The sequence below is a fragment of the Elgaria multicarinata genome, chromosome 23 (assembly GCF_023053635.1).
Source record: "Elgaria multicarinata webbii isolate HBS135686 ecotype San Diego chromosome 23, rElgMul1.1.pri, whole genome shotgun sequence".
Classification (NCBI taxonomy): domain Eukaryota; kingdom Metazoa; phylum Chordata; class Lepidosauria; order Squamata; family Anguidae; genus Elgaria; species Elgaria multicarinata.
The window spans coordinates 6,408,598-6,429,237 of record NC_086193.1 but is presented as its reverse complement, the minus strand read 5'-3'; the positions used below and the strand labels follow the sequence as shown (position 1 = coordinate 6,429,237).

General features: G+C 49.2%; 1 protein-coding gene across 4 annotated transcripts in view; it reads left to right on the top strand.

The window, feature by feature from the left end:
- NFIC (nuclear factor I C) overlaps window positions 1-12,782 on the top strand; it is a 163,383-nt gene extending 150,601 nt beyond the window's left edge. For all 4 annotated transcript variants that reach the window (XM_063147195.1, XM_063147196.1, XM_063147193.1 and 1 more), the window contains one exon: window positions 10,482-12,782. In XM_063147195.1, the coding sequence (XP_063003265.1) occupies window positions 10,482-10,499 (18 nt within the window). In that variant the 3' untranslated portion in view covers window positions 10,500-12,782. The remainder of the gene's footprint in view (window positions 1-10,481) is intronic.
- The last annotated feature ends 7,858 nt before the right edge of the window (window positions 12,783-20,640 follow it).

Genomic DNA, 20,640 nt, shown 5'->3' with positions numbered 1-20,640 from the left:
AGAGAATAAAAAGGTCTTCAGCTGGCGACGAAAGGAGTACAGTGTAGGCGCCAGGCGGACCTCTCTGGGGAGCTCATTCCACAGCCGGGGTGCCACAGCGGAGAAGGCCCTGCTCCTAGTAGCCACCTGAAGTCATTAATTTGAAGTCATTATACATTTTAAACCTTCTGGATGTTTCTTACGAAACCGCAGTCGCATTCATTCTGTCGCCACCAGCAGGTAAACTGAATGGCTTCCTGGTCTGATCCAGCATGCCTCTTCCTGTGTTCTTATCTGTTCTTATCTACCACTTCCTCAATATAGTCGCCACTGCTTCCCTCTCCTTTGGAACCCAATCTCCTCATTCTTGTTGCTGCTTACATGCTTGGCGGCAGGCGAACAAGGAGGAACAGCGAGGAGGAAGAGAAGCAGGGCCAGGAGATTCCAGGGTTCAGAGGAGGGCAGCCAGGATGATCAGGGGTCCGGAAACAAAGCCCTATGAAGAGAGGCTGAAAGAAATGGGCCTGTTTAGCCTGGAGAAGAGAAGATTGAGGGGAGACATGACAGCACTCTTCAAATACTTAAAAGGTTGTCACACAGAGGAGGGCCAGGATCTCTTCTCGATCCTCCCCGTGTGCAGGACACGGAATAAGAGGCTCAAGTTACAGGAAGCCGGATTCCAGCTGGATATCAGGAAAAACTTCTTGACTGTTAGAGCAGTACGACAATGGAACCAGTTACCTAGGGAGGTTGTGGGCTCTCCCACACTAGAGACCTTCGAGAGGCAGCTGGACAAGCATCTGTCAGGGATGCTTTAGGGTGGATTCCTGCATTGAGCAGGAGGTTGGACTGGATGGCCTTGTAGGCCCCTTCCAACTCTGCTATTCTATGATTCAGCAGCCAGGCTCCACAGGAATGTGGACCTCAGCAGGGGCCCAGTGATGCTGATCTCTGAAGCCAGACTTGTGCAAGTTGGAAATGCATAATAAGCGTAGGCATGTTCAGCACATTTCATTAGGGTGTGCACCCATAAAGGCCCTGATTAGAGTGAAAGAGGGGAAAGCATTGCATTTTCTCTCTCTCTCTCTCTCACACACACACACAAACTGACTTTAAGGCCATGATTGGAGCAGTCAGGCATGCTAATAGCGGCCACCATTAATGTGCCCGGGAAGAGGGGATCACACACCTTCCAGAGGCTCTGGAAAGCACTTTCCCGTCCTCCTTAAAGGCTCTGGTTCAAAAAGTGGGAGGAGGCAGGAAAGCGAGGCTGCCCTGGAGACATTAGGGTGTGCCTGGGCACACCCGGCACACCCCATGCGCACGGCAATGATAATAGGCCTTTGACCTTCACAGCTAGGTTTGTGCCTACAGATGCAAGTGCTCTGATGTTTTGGATCCAAAAAAATAAAAGAAAAAATGTCAGGAATGGGGATATTATTCCCCTGCCTGGAACGGAGACACCCAGGTGTACGGGGCGTTGATTCGTGCATCTTTTTACCGCCTGCTTATTCGTTGTGAGGGTTGAGTCTCCCAGAGGGAAGAGGAAAAGCACATCTGACTGCAGAGGGACCAGGTGCAGAGTGGCGAGGGCCGCCGCATGCAGGGAGAGAAAATCAGAGAGAGAAAATCACTCTCACCAGTGTGGAACGGCTGATTCTGCAAAATGCTGGCCGGGCGCTGTCGGAGTGCAGTCTCCGGACCGCCTTCGTGAAGGATGGCAGGTTCTATTAAATGTGAGAGCCGTACAGCCGATAAATAATTGTGGTGGGCGCACTCAGGATTGAGAATTAAAATGCAGCATTCAGGCCGTCCAAATTTTTGCACCAAGAAAAACCAAGCTTCTGTTGCTCGTATAAATGTGCACCTCTGGGCAATGCGAAACGGTGCAGTGATTAGGGCTTATGGGAGTTGGAGTACAAAATATCTAGCGGTCACAAGCTTGCCTATATGACTGGGACCTGGATTCAAACCCTCCACTCAGTGCGAAATTAGGTTAAAAGTATCTAATCATAGAATCACAGAATAGCAGAGTTGGAAGGGGCCTATAAGGCCATGGAGTCCAACCCCCTGCTTAATGCAGGAATCCATCCTAAAGCATCCCTGACAGATGGTTGTCCAGCTGCCTCTTGAAGGGCTCTAGTGTGGGAGAGCCCACAACCTCCCCAGGTAACTGGTCCCATTGTCATACTGTTTTTCCTGATGTCCAGCCGGAATCTGGCTTTCTGTAACTTGAGCCCGTTATTCCATGTCCTGCACTCTGGGAGGATCGAGAAGAGATCCTGGCCCTCCTCTGGGGCTACCTATTTTTTTTAACTGTACTGTCAGTGTGGAGGGGCCTCGTGCACAGATGGGGGGAGGTTAACCCTTCCCACTCAGTTGCTTCTCCCCCCTCTCCCATTCACACTTTCTTTGCACAGGTGCTAAAGAAAGGAAGGGAATGCAGTTGGCTCTGATACAGGCTGCATATTGAATGTATCTATGTCTAGTTTAGACCTCAGCTGTCATGTTTCTCAGGAAACTCCTGCTTTCAATGGAAGACAAATGAGGTAATCCCCAAAGCTTTTATTAAGCAATAAACATCTCTTCCCACCCGAAGAGAGTCTAATCTCTTGGAAACTTCCTCCTAGGCAAAACTATGCAAACTAAGCGAGACACTTGTCCTGTCAAGGAGAACAGGAAGCTTTTTCCCAAAGCCCGTAACTTCAGAGAGCCTGGTGTGGAGGCAGGTTCTGGTGCAATGCGAACCAGGCGGACTTTCTCACTCCTTCCTTCCGCTCCGTGCGTTTTAGCCTGTGGCGCACCCTGGCATCAGCTAGCTTGTCGGGCGCTCTCCTCCGGAAGAAAGATCGCTTCTCGCTGAGTGTAGGATTTGCCCTTGAGGAGATAAGCTCTGGAGAGGGTTCACTCCCAGCTGGAGAAGAAAGCGTGAGAGCTTTCTCCCCACTGGCCCAGGCTGGCCTGTGTCTGGCGCCGCCTCCTCTACTTCAGCGTCTGATTCTGATTGATTACTTGAAACACCTTCTCCCAAAACAGGGGGGGCAGGGCTAGACATGACTCCAGCCTTGAAGCCCTTTTTCACTCCAGCCCTTTTCACTCCGTTTGAAAAAATCACGGTAAATCCCTGCCTTTTTCAAAGCGCAGCATTGCACAGAATTTCCGTGGTAGCTGCAAAGCTGCGTCTTTGTCATCTAACCAACGTGGTGCAGTTCCACAGCCACCGTGGGGCTTTTCCTGTGTATAGACAGCCCCTAAGATAAGGTGATGGGAAAAAGGCTTGCTCATAACACTTTAACTCCTTACGTGAAGTGTATTATTATTATTATTATTATTATTATCAATAGCCGAAGCCGTCTGGGCGGTTCACAAAAACTAAAACCATTCAAAGTATAAAACAAACAGTATAAAAACATGATATAAAATACACATTAAAAAACTGATTAAAAACATACCATACATGATTAAAACATCTTTAAAACATCCTAAAAACATTCTAAAATTTCACTAGATTGGCCTGCCGGAATAGATCGGTCTTTAGTGTAGAACAGAAATCTCCTATTTTGTATGATTTATCTTGACTTACAGTAGAGAACTGATTCTGGGTTTTGCTGATCCAGAATCTCTGCCAGCCATGGAAAATGTTGTTTAACTCCCACTATGTGTTTTGAGAACCCATTAGGTATTCTCCCCATACTTCCCTGCAACGAAAATGATGAAGGGGCTGGAACATCTCCCCTACGAGGGAAGGTTACATCAACTGGGATGGTTTAGCCTGGAGAAAAGGAGGTTAAAGGGAGACATGATAGAGGTGTACAAAATGATGCCTGGTGCGGAGAATGTGGACAGGGAGACATTTTTCTTCCTCTCTCAAAATACTAGAACCCGGGGTCATCCCATGAAACTGATGGGTGGGAGATCCAGGACAAATAAAAGGAAGTCCTTCTTCACACAGTGCAGAGTTAAATTATAGAACTCACTACCACAAGATGTAGTGATGGCCACCCATTTGGATGGCTTTAAAGGGGGGGGGGGTTGGATCAATTCCTGGAGGCTACTAGCTCTGATGGTTGTGTGCTATCTCCAGCATTCGAGGCAATACGCCTGTGTGCACCAGTTGCTGGGGAACATGGGCGGGAGGGTGCTGTTGCACCATGTCCTGCTTGTTCATCCCTGGCCGAGGGCTGGTTGGCCCATGTGTGAACAGAGTGCTGGACTAGATGGACCCTCAGTCTGATCCAGCATCAGGGCACTTCTGATGTTCTGATGTTCATAAGGACTACAGACCTCAGCATTGAAAGCTGAGATTCTCAGACTGAATGCGGTGACCTGTATAAATTAATAGACATATTTTTATTCTGCTTTTGCTAGTTATGGGTCGGAGTAAGGAAGAATACCCCCAGCCACTGGAAATCTTATTTAGGTGTAGCAACTCCGTGGTTGTGGTTTAAGTAAAAGTTGAAGTTGTTGGAAAGGTGAACTCTTTGCCCAATACCATATATCAGGGCTTGTTCTGCTTCCCTTCATGGCGTTCACACGTGGATTAGCCCTTCCGTCTCCTAGAAAGAAAATTTGCAGAATGGGAATTGCAGCGAGAGGCCTGTGTTGACAAAGAGTGACAAAGCAGGACATGGTGCCACAGCACCCTTCCACCCATGTTCCCCAGCAACTGGCCCCTGTTAATGTCCGCTCGACAGCCTCGGTGGTCCGCTGGCTGCTATCTGCAGAACTGGGGCCTGCTTTTCTCCAGGATTGCCCGCAGTCCTCGCCTGGCTGCCCACATGAGTCGAGTACAGATGTGTGGCGTTTGTGACCTCTCCTCAGGCTCCTTGACCCTGTTGCATTAGTAAAAGCCTCGGCCTGAGCTCTTAAGCTTCCCCTGCTGTTCCACCCTGCTGAGAAGGCCTTGCTGAAGCTTCCTTGAAGTCCTGCCCGCCAGCATGGAGAACAAGGACTGGGGAAGAGACGGAGCAGCTACTGCTTCGGATTCGTGGTCATGAATTATTTGCAGCGCCCTGGGCTTTCAGCGGCTCCCACTGCCTGGCTTCAAGCAGTACGTGTTCTCCATACTTACGCCATCCCTCCACCACCACCCAGTCAGGAGGACAGAAGCAGTACAAAGGGGAACTTCTGACTGAATTTGACGGGGTGGAATTGGCGTTGGGGGGGGATAAGGACATAGAATCATAGAATAGTAGAGTTGGAAGGGGCCTACAAGGCCATCGTGTCCAACCCCTGCTCAATGCAGGAATCCACCCTGCAGCACCCCTGACAGATGGTTGTCCAGCTGCCTCTTGAAGGCCTCTAGTGTGGGAGAGCCCACCAACTCCCTAGGTCATGGGTTCCATTGTCAAACTGCTCTAACAGTCAGGAAGTTTTTCCTGATATCCAGCCAGAATCTGGCTTCCTGTCACTTGAGCCCGTTGTTCCGTATCCTGCACCCTGGGAGGATCGAGAAGAGATCCCGGCCCTCCTCTGTGTGAAACCCTTTCAAGTATTTGAAGAGTGCAATCATGTCTCCCCTCATAAGACGTGGCCTGATGCTGGATCAGACCAAGGGTCCATCTAGTCCAGCACTCTGTTCACACAGTGGCCAACCAACCCTCGGCCAGGGATGAACAAGCAGGACATGGTGCAACAGCACCCTCCCACCCATGTTCCCCAGCAATGGGTGCACACAGGCTTATTGCCTCAAATACTAGAGATAACACACAACTATCAGGGCTAGTAGCCATGGATAGCCTGCACCTCCAGAAATTGATCCAACCCCCTTTTAAAGCCATCCAGATTGGTGGCCATCGCTACATCTTGTGGTAGTGAGTTCCATAATTTAACTCTGCGCTGTGTGAAGAAGTCCTTCCTTTTATTTGTCCTGGATCTCCCACCCATCAGCTTCAAGGGTTCTAGTAATTTGAGAGAGGGAGAAAAATGTCTCCCTGTCCACATTCTCCGCACCATGCATAATTTTGAACACCTCTGTCATGTCTCCCCTCAACCTCCTTTTCTCCAAGCTAAACCATCCCAGTTGATGTCACCTTCCCCCGTAGGGGAGGTGCTCCAAACCCTTCATCATTTTCGTTGCCCTTTTCTGCATTTTTTCCAGCTCTGGGGTGTGGCAAAACTCATTGTCCTGATACACTGCAACTGACAACAGCCCTGACAACATACTATCCCTTTGAGGGCGGCTCCTGAGTAAAAATAAACAAACCTTGGTGCCCCCTAGCAAAGGATTTTGGAGGCAAGGAGTGGTTTCAATAAGTATCATAGAATCATAGAATAAGCCCTAAACAGCTTGGGGCCAGGTTATCTGAAGGAACGCCTCCTCCCATATGTACCTGCCCGGACCCTAAGGTCATCCTCAGGGGTCCTTCTCCGTGAGCCCCTGCCAAAGCAAGTGAGGCAGGCGGCTACCAGGAGCAGGGCCTTCTCTGCTGTGGCACCCCGGCTGTGGAATGAGCTCCCGAAGGAGGTTCGCTTGGCACCTACATTATATGCTTTTAGACGCCAGGTGAAGACCTTTTGATTCTCCCAGCACTTTAACAGTCTATAAATACATTTTAACTTGGTGTTTTAAATTTGTAATTTTGCATTGCTGCTGTTTTGATCTGGTTGAGCTTTTAGATTGTGTTTTATATTATGGTTTTATACTGTTGTTTTATACTTTCAATGTTTTTAATTTTTGTGAACTGCCCAGAGAGCTCCGGCTATTGGGCGGTATAGAAATGTAATAAATAAATAAATAGAATAGAATAGAATAGAATAGCAGAGTTGGAAGGGACCTACAAGGCCATCGAGACCAACCCTTTGCTCAATGCAGGAATCCACCCTAAAGCATCCCTGACAGATGGTTGTCCAGCTGCCTCTTGAAGGCCTCTAGTGTGGGAGAGCCCACAACCTCCCTAGGGAACTGATTCCACCATCGCACTGCTCTAACAGTCAGGAAGTTTTTCCTGATGTCCAGCCGGAATCTGGCTTCCTGTAACTTGAGCCCATGATTCCGTGTCCTGCACTCTGGGAGAAGTAAGTTTAGTGGAACTTGCCAAACAGGCCTCTTGATGACCACATCTCTCAAGCCCGGTTGGTGGTTGCCACACCCTCGGCGTGGCTTCTGTGGGCTGCCTGCCCTTTGTGTGGTCGTCACAGCAGTGATCTTTAGCTGATTCTCTTCTCCCAAAGTTATCCAGCAAATTAGAAGGCGGCACTCGGCAGATCAGAGGAGCAAATTGAAGGCTTTGCCGATCCTCCTACCCCTCCTTGGCAGGGAACAAGCGAAGGCCGAGGGAATCTATAAACATCCCCGCTGTTTTGTTGTTTACCGGGCTGAGAGGCCTTACAGGAGAAATCCTGGTGAGATCTCTGTCTTTCTGATCGTGCCAAGAAATACGGGGTTAATGATCCCTTTTCCTGGGTCTCTCATCAAGAAGGGGAATACTTGGGAACAGGAGCCCGATGGGAAACCCCTGGGTGACAAATTTGACTGCCTGTTGCCCAAGTCATTTTTGCATTGTGTTGCAAACTTGTTAACTGCAACCAGACACAGAGCCCAAGAATAAGAAAGAAAAAATCATAGAATCATAGAATAGCAGAGTTGGAAGGGGCCTACAAGGCCATCGAGTCCAACCCCCTGCTCAATGCAGGAATCCACCCTAAAGCATCCCTGACAGAGGGTTGTCCTGAATGCCTCTTGGGTGGGAGAGCCCACAACCTCCCTAGGTCATCGGTTTCATTGTCGTACTGCTCTAACAGTCAGGATGTTTTTCCTGATGTTTTGTCATACTGCTCTAACCGTCAGGAATGCATTGTATGCATGCCGAGTCGCGGGTGTCTCAGTTTCACCGTGTTGGAGCCATGGTGCTGACAGAGAGCATCATCAGACGGAGGGGAAATCACGGTTCCCTACCGTCGCTTCTCTGCCCCCGCTTTTGTTGCTCAATACTTCCTCTTTCTTCTGTGGGAAGAAAGAGGAAGTAAACAGAGATCACGGGGCCCATTCAGGGGCTGTTTTTGTCCCGTTGCTTTTCCTGCATGCAGCAGGAAATGGCGGCGTATTCTGTGTCCCGTCCCCCCACCGGAAAAAGTCAGATTTTGGGGGGACTATTTTGTGACAGAAAGAAAGCAAGAAGGAGCGGGAGGCGTGCAGGAGGCAGACAGTGTCGTCTAAAGGACGCGCACAAAAAGTGCGTGGGCAGAAGCGCACATGTGATAAAAGGGGGATGCCCTCCCCTTGGAGGCCCGATTTGCGCCAACATTGATTTCATTTCGACGCCAAGTAAAAACATGGCTTTTTAACAAAGCCTTTGATGGTTAAACTCACCGGCACATTGTTTTAACTGTTTTAACTGCATCTATTGCTTTTAAATTATATATTGTTTTCACTTGGATCATGGTTTAATTTGTTTTTAACTGTGTATATTTATTGTTTTATACTGTATGTTTTTATCTGTATGCCACCCTGAGATCTTCGTGATATAGGGCGGGATATAAATATTTTAAATAAATAAATAAATAAATAAATAAATAATAAAACGCTCGTATGATGAATCGCAGAGGGACAGACAGGCAGGAAGACATCCTTTTTTATTGTTATAGACAATGGCTGTACAAATCTTCCATGCTCAGGAGACGGTATCTGTGAATGCCAGTATGGGCAGGCCATAATCTTCATGTTCTCCAGCAATTCCCAGCTAGTGTCTATTGGAAAAAGAGTACTGGGATAAATTGGCTTTTATTTTGCTCCGATCCAGCAGGGAAAGAAAGACAGGCCAAGCTCCCCTCAGTTTGATTTGGCCTTGGGATGAGCAAAGCTATCTGTTCTTTTAAAAAAATTAAAAATCGGAAAATAACTCAGTTTATTCCAAGCTCAATTCCTAGCGATAGACCCGGCTCCACACACGCCCCCAAACGTCCATGGTGTGGCGACTGTTCCCCTCAAGGCCTATCTGCAACGAAGTGTGCCTGGCAGCCCCCCAAGGTCAAGGATCATATCACATGTTTTATGGCGCCATTGCGGCAGGAGGGAGGAGGCCACCTCACCAGCTCAGATTATGATCTGAGCCGGAGAAGACCTTAGAATCATAGAATAGCAGAGTTGGAAGGGGCCTACAAGGCCATCCAGTTCAACCCCCTGCTCAGTGCAGGAATCCACCCTAAAGCATCCCTGACAGATGGTTGTCCAGCTGCCTCTTGAATGCCTCTAGTGTGGGAGAGCCCATGACCTCCCTAGGTCATTGGTTCCATTGTCGTACTGCTCTAACAGTCAGGAAGTTTTTCCTGATGTCCAGCTGGAATCTGGCTTCCTTTAACTTGAGCCCGTTATTCCGAGCTTCAGGGTTGATGGCTCGTGTTTCCTAAGAAGGATGCCCGTTACAATATGGGCAGGTCATATTCTGCACCAAATAAGCCATCGCTAAAAGAGCCATTCTGAATGTTCTTAGAATCATAGAGTTGGAATGAGGCGTTGAGGGCGTTGCGTCCCAACACTCTGCTCGGTGCAGGAATCCAGTTTAAAGCACCCTGGTAGATGGCTGTCCAGCTTCTTCTGGAATACCTCCAGTTGGTTCCGTTATCTGACCACTCTGACCGTTAGGAAGATTTTCCTGATGTTCAGTTGAAATCTGCCTTCCTCTAACTTCCTGGATCACTGGCGGTATTTTTTTCAAGAAGGTGGGAATCGTTGCTCCACAGAAATGGTTGAGTAGATGCTGATTCTCCATTTATTTATTTATTTATTTATTTAAGCATTTTTATGCCGCCATTCAGCCAAAAAATTGTCACCCCATCCCTGCCTCGCATTCTAGGACTTGTCTATACGGCTTCTTTATCCTGACCTAAATGTGCAGATTCACGTTTCAGGACACATGACGCATTAACCCGATAATGTGCAGATTCATAGTTGCGATTTACTACGACTTTTGGATCAACCTTCGAGTTCGCACCGCATTAGAGTTATGTGTCCTTGGGGGCGTTGAGTCGCATTTTGAAATGTGGGCGGAGCTTTGAGGGCAGGACAGAGTGATTGGCCAATTTCTCCCCTTCCTACCTATCACGTTCTCCTCCAGCTGCCTCATTCCTTCCCACCGTTTTCATGTTGAACTAAACGAATCTGCGGAGGTCCGCAGATGGAGCTTTTAAAATTAAAACAAAGAGGGAGGAATGGGCAGCGAGAGGGAGGAGACGTGTTCAGTCCCCTGCTCGCATCCTCGTCTGCTGCCTCGTTCCTTTCCTCCGCAGATAAAACGCATAGCTCCGCTCCTCTCTCCTCCATATCATCGTATGTGCGCATGTGCGCATTAATAACTGCACTACAAAAAAACCCAGGCGATAAATTCCTGTCACTGCTGCAACGTGACGCTCTTTGCCCAGATTCGAATCAACGAAAATTCGGGTTTATATTCAACGAGGAGCAATCCCGTTGTCGTATAGATAGGTAAATATTTCGGTTGGGGGACTAACAGGAGCTAGGTGGCTTCTCACCGAGTAACCTTCTTTTTCGATCTTCCTCCCAGTCCTGGTATCTAGGCTAGTTGCAGCTTCCATCTGTGCTGTCATCTTCCTTCCCTCCCTCTGGGCTTTGGGCTTCTTCCGAGGAGAACGATGCAGCCCTCGCCCAACCCTTTGGTGGCAGCATGAAGAGAGAGAGAGAGAGAGAGAGACGAAACGGCAACATCAAGAGACACCATGGAATGACAGAAGGAAAAGGGGGAAGGCTCAAACTTTTGAAGAAGATTTTTTTTAAAAAAAAAGGCACCCCACCCACCCCAATAGCGTCCTTTCCGCCGCTGCCCCCCAAGCAAACCCGAGCAGGCAGCTGTCAGATGGGGCTTTTCCGCTGGAAACACTACGCGCCGCTCACCGGAAGATGGGTCTCCGCTTCGCCCATCAAGCCCTGGCCAGCTGGAATCCTGCCTGTCGCATTCTCGAAAGGGATGTATATGCAAATGTTTCTGATTACTTTTCCATCTCTTGTGAGTAGTAAAAAAAAAAGAGGGAGAGAGAGAATTTTAACCTGGCCTGCTGCAGACCCTCCCCACCTCCTTATTATACGCCCGACTCCTTCCCCGTTCTTTGGAGACGTTGGCAGCGTGACCAAGAGACTGTGTGATATGGCTCATCAAGGCGGGTCAAGGAGTTTAGGCCGGGCCTTTGTTTCGGTGCAAAGTTAGCAAATTCCAGAGAGAGAGAGAAAGGGAGAGAGACTGGGTTTGGATGACATAACAGTCAATGGTTGATTAAATAATCCACGGTAGACTAGAGAGAGAGAAATGTTGGACACCACCTCAGCTATATCTGATCCCTCACCGCAGAACAATGTATGCTTCACTTTCTGCTGGGGGTTAGGTGGGCCTTCGGAGAATGGGGCACGTATTTGGTTTTTTTTCCCCCTTCCTGTGCTATCCCAGAATGCCGGGCGCTTCCATCTCAAAAGATGCAATCTTTGGCAAGAGCGGGTGCCGTGCGGAGTGGGGTGGGGGTGTAGGTCTGGTGGACGGGTTGGTCCGTCAGAGGCTGGTATGGCGGAAGAAAGGAACGGATTCCAACCAGCTCAATGCAGCGATCTCGTGCAATCCTGGGCCGGATGGTGGGATTTGGGGGAGCGGGGTGCGTGTGACATTTTGGCTGTGGAGGTTCCAAACCACGCACGTTTTGTCGGGTTGGCGTGGCAGGCGTGGCATTTCTTTAAGGGGAAACGGCAAAGCCATTTGGCTGCCCAGCTGGGTTTCAACAGCGTTCCTGCCCCCGGGCAGTGGTCCGTCTTTAACCTTTACCTTAAAGCGAAACCTGAGATTGATTTCTCCCATTCGGCTTCGCCTGTACGGCGTCCGTTTGCCTGTTCTCTTGCGGGGAGGGGGGAAATTGCACTGGAGGGGGGACGACCCCACTTGCTGTCTACAACCTGCAGGCACGCGCTCTCTCTCTCTCTCCCTCTCCCTCTTTCTCTCTCAAAAATTGCTTCTGCCCAGCTTTTAACATCCTTCTTTCGACATGTGGGCAGAGCCGGATTGGACAGCAGCTGACAAGGCCCTGTGGCTTGCATCTTGACCGCAGCAGCTCTGATCAGGAGGGGTGGAGGCGGGGCCCTGTGAGTCGGCGGACCCTCCCCTTTCCCCCCCCCTTCTCCCAACCTCGTGTACAAAGAGCTATGCATGCCCAGAGTAGACCAGCTACGAGATGACGGTAATGATTGCTAATACGGATTGCACTTTTTTTCTTTTCTTTTTTGGTAGAAAATGCACTTTGAAGAGGAGGGGGGTGGAGAAAAAGTAATATGACAGTGGGGGAGCATAAGAAAGGTTGTGGTTTTTTGTTTGTGGGGGGGAGAGGTGTCACGAAGAAACAGGAACGGAGTGATGTAAAGGTGGGGACCTTTAAATGGAAGGACAAGAGAAAAAGAGCGAGGCTCAGAAGTGGGGGTAGTTTTATAGTTGCCCCCATCCCATAGGACTCTAATCGCTCCCTGCCTCCCCCTCTCCCCCCCCCCCCACGACTCGCAAGCCCCAGAAAAGCCATCCCGGACTGGTTCAAGTGCCTACATTTTAATGCTCCAGTCCTTCTTGCTGGGCGACGGAGAATGGCCTTGTGTGTGACGAAGACCCCCGCGGGGCCGGGGCCGGCAGAACAATGGCGTTCCGACCGCACCGCTTCCATTCCTAGCAAACACCAAAGCTTTAAGACGCCACGGATCGGGCTTCTTTCATCCCGGTCGACGCTGGGATGTCGGAATACGGCTCAAAAGTCCTCTGTGAGGGCCCGGATGGACAGCGGATGAAGTGAAGAGCACGTGGATGATCATTCTCCTCGGAGGCTGGGCGTGGTTCCCCTCCCCTTGTGCCAAAGCGTCAAGATTGAGGAGGAGCATCGCAGAGGAAGAGGGATCCTTTCCCAGCATCACCTGGGGCGGATCACCTCCCAGCTGGCAAGACTGAACGGGCGGACGAGTTGCAAAGAACGGCCCTTCCTTGGGAAGTATCGGAAAGAGACTTTGTCAAACTGTCCAGGCCACCCATCGGCCTAGGTTACACCTCTGCCAGTTTCTACACCCGGGAATGCCCTGAGGGTTTCGTGTGCCTCGCTAGCCAAATCGGGTTTCAGGGTTGTGCCCTTTTCCGGGCGAACGGTGGCTCTTGCGAAGGGAACGAGGGACCTCTCCCGGCCCTCTCCAAGCTGCGACGGTCAGCATTCTTTGGAGGGGGAGAAGCTACGGCAGTTTTTAAGCCGGTCTAAAAGCTCAGGTGCTCACCCTGCAGATCTCGAATCCACAGCTCTGCATGTCAACACCTTTCTCTGGACGCAGAGAGAACTTCTGAGGCCCCGTGTGTGCACGTCCAATGCCGTGTGTGCAAGCCCCCGAACGCAAGCCCCATCTCCTAGCAAAGAGATCCAGTTGAGGGACCGGTGGTCAGCACCACAACTGGTTTGTGCTGCTCCGGTTCTTCCGCCTCGTTCCCAAGAGCCAGTGCGCCTTCAGAGGAGCGAAGGAAGAGGGGTGAAATTCAGCGAGATCCCTGTGAACGTGGCGCTGCCTTCCCTTAAAAAGCAATGGCTGCCGTGCACCTTCCGCTTCCTTCAGCAGAAAACCGGTCCCTCCCGTAGCTCCGCAAACCTCTCTCAGGCGGATCGCCCCTGTTTCCAGGACTTTCCGTCTCCGGGACGACTTGGCCGCGGAAAAGTCAGCCCTGCCGCACTTCCCAGAACATGCAACTCTGCCTGCGGTGCCACGGTTTACCTGGTGGTCATTGAAGCTTGTATTTGCATATGCAAGGCCTCTTCCTCACCTGCTTTTTCCCACCAAGGCTAAGAAGGGGGGGTGAGACTTCGCTAGATAGCCAAGCCCCCATCTTGAATTTGGCATGGAGGGGGGGGGGCGGTTTCCAGAAGCACTTGTTTACATCTCTGCACCTTTACAATGAGAAATTTTGATGCCAAGTTCAACCGTTCGTAAGTGGGAACTCCGCGGGAGAGCAAATGTCCACCGAAGCCCTGCCCGACCCAAATCCCGGGCTGTCTCCAAGATAGGACTCTACCACGGGGAGAACGAGGGACTTTGCGGGGGGGAGGCCGGCCCGGAATCATTACTTTAAAGTGAATATTTTTTTTTTAGAAATTTGCAATTGGTGGAAAGGAAACGTTTTACGAAAAGCAAAACACAAGATTTAACCCTTACAACTATAGAATGCATGGTGCTTTTAAACAGGAACTCATGTGACCTAAACTCAACCAAAAAGCTGGCTGAGAATGTGCATGGCAATTATACATAAAGGCTCTCTTTCCCCGCCCCCCGTCCCGCCCCTGCCCCTTCTTTTTCCCTTCGGTCCCCATCTATGATGAGGAAGAAAAAACACGTTTTTCCTAATTTGCACGAGAAAAGAAACGTTTTATACCACATAATGTGCCTTGCCTTCTACAGAAATACGTATTAACTCTAATGAGATCACTGCACAGGTGTTGCTGCATGCTTTTGATGCGTGTATGGGGGGGGGAGAAAGAAAGGGTCAGGGGGGTAAAGGGGTGGGGAACAGATTGCCAGTTTTTTAAAAAATAAAAATCAGCATTACGGACGGGTGCGTGGGAGGGACGGGGCAAGTTGCAATGGGGAAACCGAGGTAGGATTGTTTTGCTTATTTTAGCTACCAGTTCAGAAGCTCTTTAATAAGGATCTCAACTATGGAGATGCGGGATGGGAGAGGCGCTTTGACAGGCCCCCGGGCGGTCGTGGCTCATACATCTTAAACGGCACATTTGCACAACAAATGGTCCATGGCACGCACAAGGATGTAGGGCCGGGGATCGAAGTCAGATCAGCCCCTGCTTCTAGACTGTTTTCCAGCATTCCTCGTGGAAACCCCCCCACGACGGGCTGGCCATCGAGAGCTGAAAGGGATTTGGAAGGCAGCTGGGAAACAGGTCTGGGAGGGTTTTGTGTTTTCCAGAACCATCATGGCTTACTTGAGTGGAAGGAAATGGAAAACACAGGACCACTTTCTCGGACCACTTTTAGTCCTCTTGAGATCCATCCGTTGTCTGTCTCCACCGACAAGACAAGCCCGTTTTCGGCTTGTCACGTACATGGGGGCTCTCCTCAGAGGAACCGAAATTCTAGGATTTGACCCTCTGAGCATAATTATCCATATTATGCCAAATCTTTATCAGCACCAGCTTGAAACAATCAATTGGGTGGGTTTTTTTTTTTTAAAGGCGGTTGTGTATGTTTTAGGTGCGGTTGTGTCTACACTACAAACTGGTTTGACTATTATGGCTCCTCTCCTCCCAAAGAATTGTGGGAAGTGTCATTCTGAAAGAAGGCTAGAATCTCCAAGAGAATCCTCCATGCCTTGTCAAAGGAGACCAGGAGCCTGTCTGGTCCAACAAGGAAAAGTCCCCTTCTGTATTTCTTGGCCCCATCACAAACTAAAACACCTGGTGTTTTGGGGGGGAAAGATGAAAAAGTTAACTGGTTTCAAGCTATTGTGGAGTAGACATTCCCCAGGGAATTAAAGATCCTGCATCACCCCGGTCCGTACTAAGTTCCGGTGAGGGCGGATATGATTTCCACCTATCCTAAGCCAAGGTCCTATTTTTCTTTCTCTCTTGGTAAGAGGTGATTAGGGGGTGTTTCCTGCACTAGCAATTCACCTGCCGCTGGCCTCATCACATGTCTTCCAGGTAGAAATATAACTGTAAATGAAATTTCAAATATGCAATGCACTTGGATTCTGGAAATCTTGGCAAACAGGCTGGGTGGGAAAGCAGAGGGCTTTTGGTCCTGTCTCTTCCAGGGCAGACCCAGCTGTTTCTCTGCCCTTGCGTGTGGCCAGATCATTCACTCAACAGAATTAGCAGCCCTCAAAGCAGAGGGGACTTATGCAGAGAGAGCATGACAGGGTCCTTTGAAGATAGGTCACTTTTGCTATTTATCATGCCTTAAAAGTTATCTTTGGGGGACATCATTTAATTTTTTTCTAAAGGAATCACATTTCTCTCTCTCTCTCCAGATAGCGTATCAGAGGTTTGGGAAACCCGGCTTTATGCTTCAGCCGCAAGAACCGCTTACGCAAATTCCTTTTCACGGCGTTCGCTTCGTTCGGAAGCGGGAGGCAGGTTTCCGTGAGAGGGGGAAGGTTGTGTGGATGAACACAGGGAAAGATGTCCATGCCACCATTCTAACTCTTGTTCAGGCCAATGCCTCCTGACGCTGGAAACACCCCACGCTCGAAACTGGCACGTTTCCCAGACTTTAAGCAGCTGGGGGCTGCAGATCTGCGCTGCGGCAGTGAGACGACGCAGACGCAGCTTCGCAAGCACCGTGGGGCTTTCCCGCGAAGCTGCGGATTGAAAAAAGTCAGGGATTTACCCTGACTTTTTCAATCGGAGCAACGTCAGTACAGCTCTTCTGCCTGGTGGGAAGTGACCAGCGTTTGGTCGCCTTTCACCAGGAAGAGGGCAGGGGGCAGCTCCAGTACCTGGGTAGCCACGCAGAAACCGTGCGCGCCCTCCTCAGCGTTGGGATTGCCCGATGCCACCCCGGGAGGGGGAAACTGCGGAGTTTTGGAAGGAGGCAGCGCCAACATGGCGCCGTGAAGACGGCCCCTGAGACAGAAAGTGTGAAGGAGATGGAAGCAGGAGAGGATACATTAACAGACTTCCTGTCTTTCTGTTTGCTTTTATTTGGCTGAGTAGAGTGATGACGAGGATTTAACATTTTATAAAAAGAAGTGGGGGAATGGAGTTCTATGACAGCAGCTTATAGGCAAGTCCCAAACAAACTGGACTTCCCCACCATCCAAGAATGTGTTCTGCAAACACCTTTGTCGTGTTTCTCAGCAAAACTCCTGCTTTCGATGGGAGGCAGATGACGAGGCTTGCTAAGTAATCCACAAAGCTTTATTTAAACAACAAACGTCTCTTCTACTTGAAGAGAGCCTAACCTCTTGGAAACGTCCCCCCAGGCAAAACTATGCAAACTAAGCAAGACAATTGTCTGCATGAGAAGAATAGGAAGCCACTTCCTAAACGCCCGTAACTTTAGAGAGCCTGGTGCGGAGGCAGGTTCTGGTGTAATCGAACTGACTTTCTCACACCTTCTTTCCGACCCGTGCGTTTGAGCTTCCGGCGGACCCTAGCATCAGCTAGCTTGTCAGAACGCTCTCCTCCGGAAGAAGGCTCACTTCCCACCGAGTGTGTAGGATTTGGCCTTTAGGAGATAAGCTCTGGAGAGGGCTGACTTCCAGCTGGGAAATTGCCCGTGAGAGCTTCCTCCCCCACTGGTCCAGGCTGGCTGGTGTCTTCTAGTTCTGGATCTGATTCTGATTGATTACCTGAAACACCTTCTCCCAAAACGGGCAGTAGGGTTAGACATGACACACCCTCCGCCCCGAGCCGCCCTCAAGAAATGCTGCTAGTCTTAGCAAAATTCCTTTCTGTCAAAATTGCTTGAATATATTACCTGAGCAGGATCCTTTCATTCACCAAAAGGAGCATTTTTTGGTTGTGACTCTGCTTTACTCATATCAAATTTGACCCCACCAAATTCACCCCACCATTTCCAAATAAAAATTCTTTTGACATTTCCTTCTTTCTCTGTTTCTTTCCATCCACCTCCTTAGTTATAATGGAGGTACAAGGAAAATGAATAACTTAATTACTCCACTTTTAATTTTGAAACAGTTAAAAGCTTCAATCTTCATAGACTTGGTTTTTCATTCATTTTCATAACTGGTTTATTCATTTTCATTATACCCATTCGTTTTTCTCTCCGCTCACTTTCCGTGGGAGATGTAGCCAGCCTTTTGATGTTGGTAACTTTAATATTCCCCAACCAAATGGCACGACATTTTCGGGCATTCTACTACTGTTTCAAGGCACTAGGCCTGCAAATTTCAGGCAGATAGGCCAAGGGCTCCCATTATATATGCAATTTTAAACAGCACATGTCTTATAAGTTTCCCACTTCTTTCAATCCAGTTTCTTATCTCTTGCTGATAACGTCTGTGTTTTCTATGTTAGTGGCATGAAATTTTAAGGACATTGGACAACCCTGTAAAAGGATTGGACCCAACAGATTTCAAATAGGACAACGGTCCCCATTTTAAAGGCAACTTAAGGCACACTGCTACAGCCAAACTGTGTTTGTTCTTACTCTCTCATCCCTCCATTCCCCCTAACTCAGGGGTGTGGAACCTCAGGCCTGGGGTCCCCAGAAAAGCACACACCCTTCCCCCCACCACTGAACATTTGGTGATGTCCTGACAATTGTGTAGCTCTTTCCCCTGTCTAAAATATTGCAATGCCTCTCCCAAGGTTTAGTTACTTGGCCCTATTTGGATTTTGGCCATCCCACCTTCGCCTTCAGCCCCACCCCCAAAAAACATCCCCAAAATGGAATTCAATTTACCTTTCTGTGACTTGTACAGGCCACTCCAGTCTTTTTCAATTTTTCATTCCTAGAAAAATAAATGGATTCATTTCCTCTGCCCTGCTCAGCCAGCACCCCTTTCCGGGGGCAAAACCATCAACTTTTCATACCATATTGAAGAAGAGCTGCCTGCCAGAAGGAGCCATTATGGGGGAATGTTCCCATCTGACTGCACTCCGCAAAAAAATTGCAGCTGTCTGAGCCACTCCCCATGGAAAAATGTCCTTTTGTGTGTGTGAGAGAGAAAACATTTGTGTCAAAGGGCTTCACCACATGAGGCTAAAATCCCATATCTTTACCAGGGTTTCTGCTTCCAGATTCTTTGCAGGAGTAAGATTGGCTCCTTTACATGGGCCAGGCACATGCTTTGAATCAAAGACTTGTTTGGCAAATTCTATAGGTTGGCTATATCAGATTAATGTCCCTTCTTGGGCTACCTCCAATAATTTTAAAAGCAAAATAAAGATCAAAAAGTGTGGAAGACGCCCTGGAGTTTGCCAACGTCATGTAACGGACTCCCACACTTCCATGAGTGACCAATCATGTTTGTGCAATAAATGCAGAAAAGCATTATGGGATGGGTGGGGATTTGGATTGACTCTTCTTTTTAAAGAGTATTTTTAAGCTTCTTTTGGGGGGGGGAGGTGCTTGGCTCTGCCTTGCCTTGTTCCTTTGATCTGTATTTAATTTTTTTTGTAATACTAATTTTATTTGTGTCGGATTATTAAAGCTGGACTGAGCAGGAAGTGAGGAGACACTATCCCAGTTTGGGGCAGCCACAACCGAGTCCTTTGTGGGGGCCGGTTGTGCAACAGTGCAATGGTGTGAGAGCTCTTTGAGCAAGGATGGCACAGGACAGATAGAGGTTTTGGAGGAAAGGATGTGAAAACACAGCAATGATCTAAAGCAAATGTACGTCACTGAGGCAATGCATGAGGGCCAGGCAAACTGGCAGGGGGACTTATCGAAGCAATCCTGCAGTACCCAAATCTGAACCTTGACGGTCTTCTCATAGAATCATAGAATAGCAGAGTTGGAAGGGGCCTACAAGGCCATCTAGTCCATCTACTCCCCAGAGCAGAGCCCCCCAACTTCTATGCCTTGAGCTGAGGACACTGCAAAATCCAGAGCTGGGATCTGTGGCCCTCCAGATATTGTTGGACTACAAGGCCCATCCTCCCTGAGAGCTGGCCATGGTGGCTTGAGCTGATGTGGGTTGGAGGGCCGCGGGTTGCCCAACCCAGATACATACTTCTAAAAGGCACAGAGGAGGGCCAGGATCACTTCTTGATCATCTCAGAGTGCAGGACAAGGAATAATAGGCTGAAGTTACAGGAAGCTGGATTGCGGTTGGACATCAGGAAAAACTTCCTGACTGTTAGAGCAGTACGACGATGGAACCAATGACCTAGGGAGGTGGTGGGCTCTCCCACACTGGAGGCCTTCAAGAGGCAGCTGGACAGCCATCTTTCAGGGATGCTTTATGGTGGATTCCTGCATTGGAGTTGGACTTGATGGCTTTATAGGCCCGTTCCAACTCTACTATTCTATGATCTGCAGATGAAGTGTACCTTTTGTACCACATCGAAATAGCCATGTGGATAAGGCCAGAATGCTGAGAGGTGCTGTTAATCCCCAACCTTGGCCGAGACAAGGTTGGGGAGGATGGAAACTCTCAGTCCCAAATTGTCAAGTTTGACTTCAGTATCTGTCGAATCTCGAACGCCTTTGCACATATGCACAAGTTGGCCGCGCTGATTGTCCTGGCCTGGACACGGAATAACGGGCTGAAGTTACAGGAAGCCAGATTCCGGCTGGACATCAGGAAAAACTTCCTGACTGTTAGAGCAGTACGACAATGGAACCAGTGACCTAGGGAGGTGGTGGGCTCTCCCACACTAGGGGCATTCAGAACAACCATCTGTCAGGTATGCTGTAGGGTGGATTCCTGCATTGAGCAGAGGGTTGGACTTGACGGCCTTCTAGGCTCCTTCCAACTCTACTATTCTATGATTCAAGCAGGTTGCCCGGTGATGCAGGGATCCACCTTGCCAGCATGACGACAAGCGAAAATAAAGCTCTCTAGGCTGGTCGGCAGGATCTGTTGGAATAATCTCCCTCCACCCTCTGCCTCAAACGTACGAACTCTTGAAAGTAGCACTTAATTTGGCTCTCCTGGCTTATGGACTGAAGAAGAGCCTAAAAAACGAAGCACCTTGTTAAGAATGACCACATTGGAACAATCCAGCCACCCC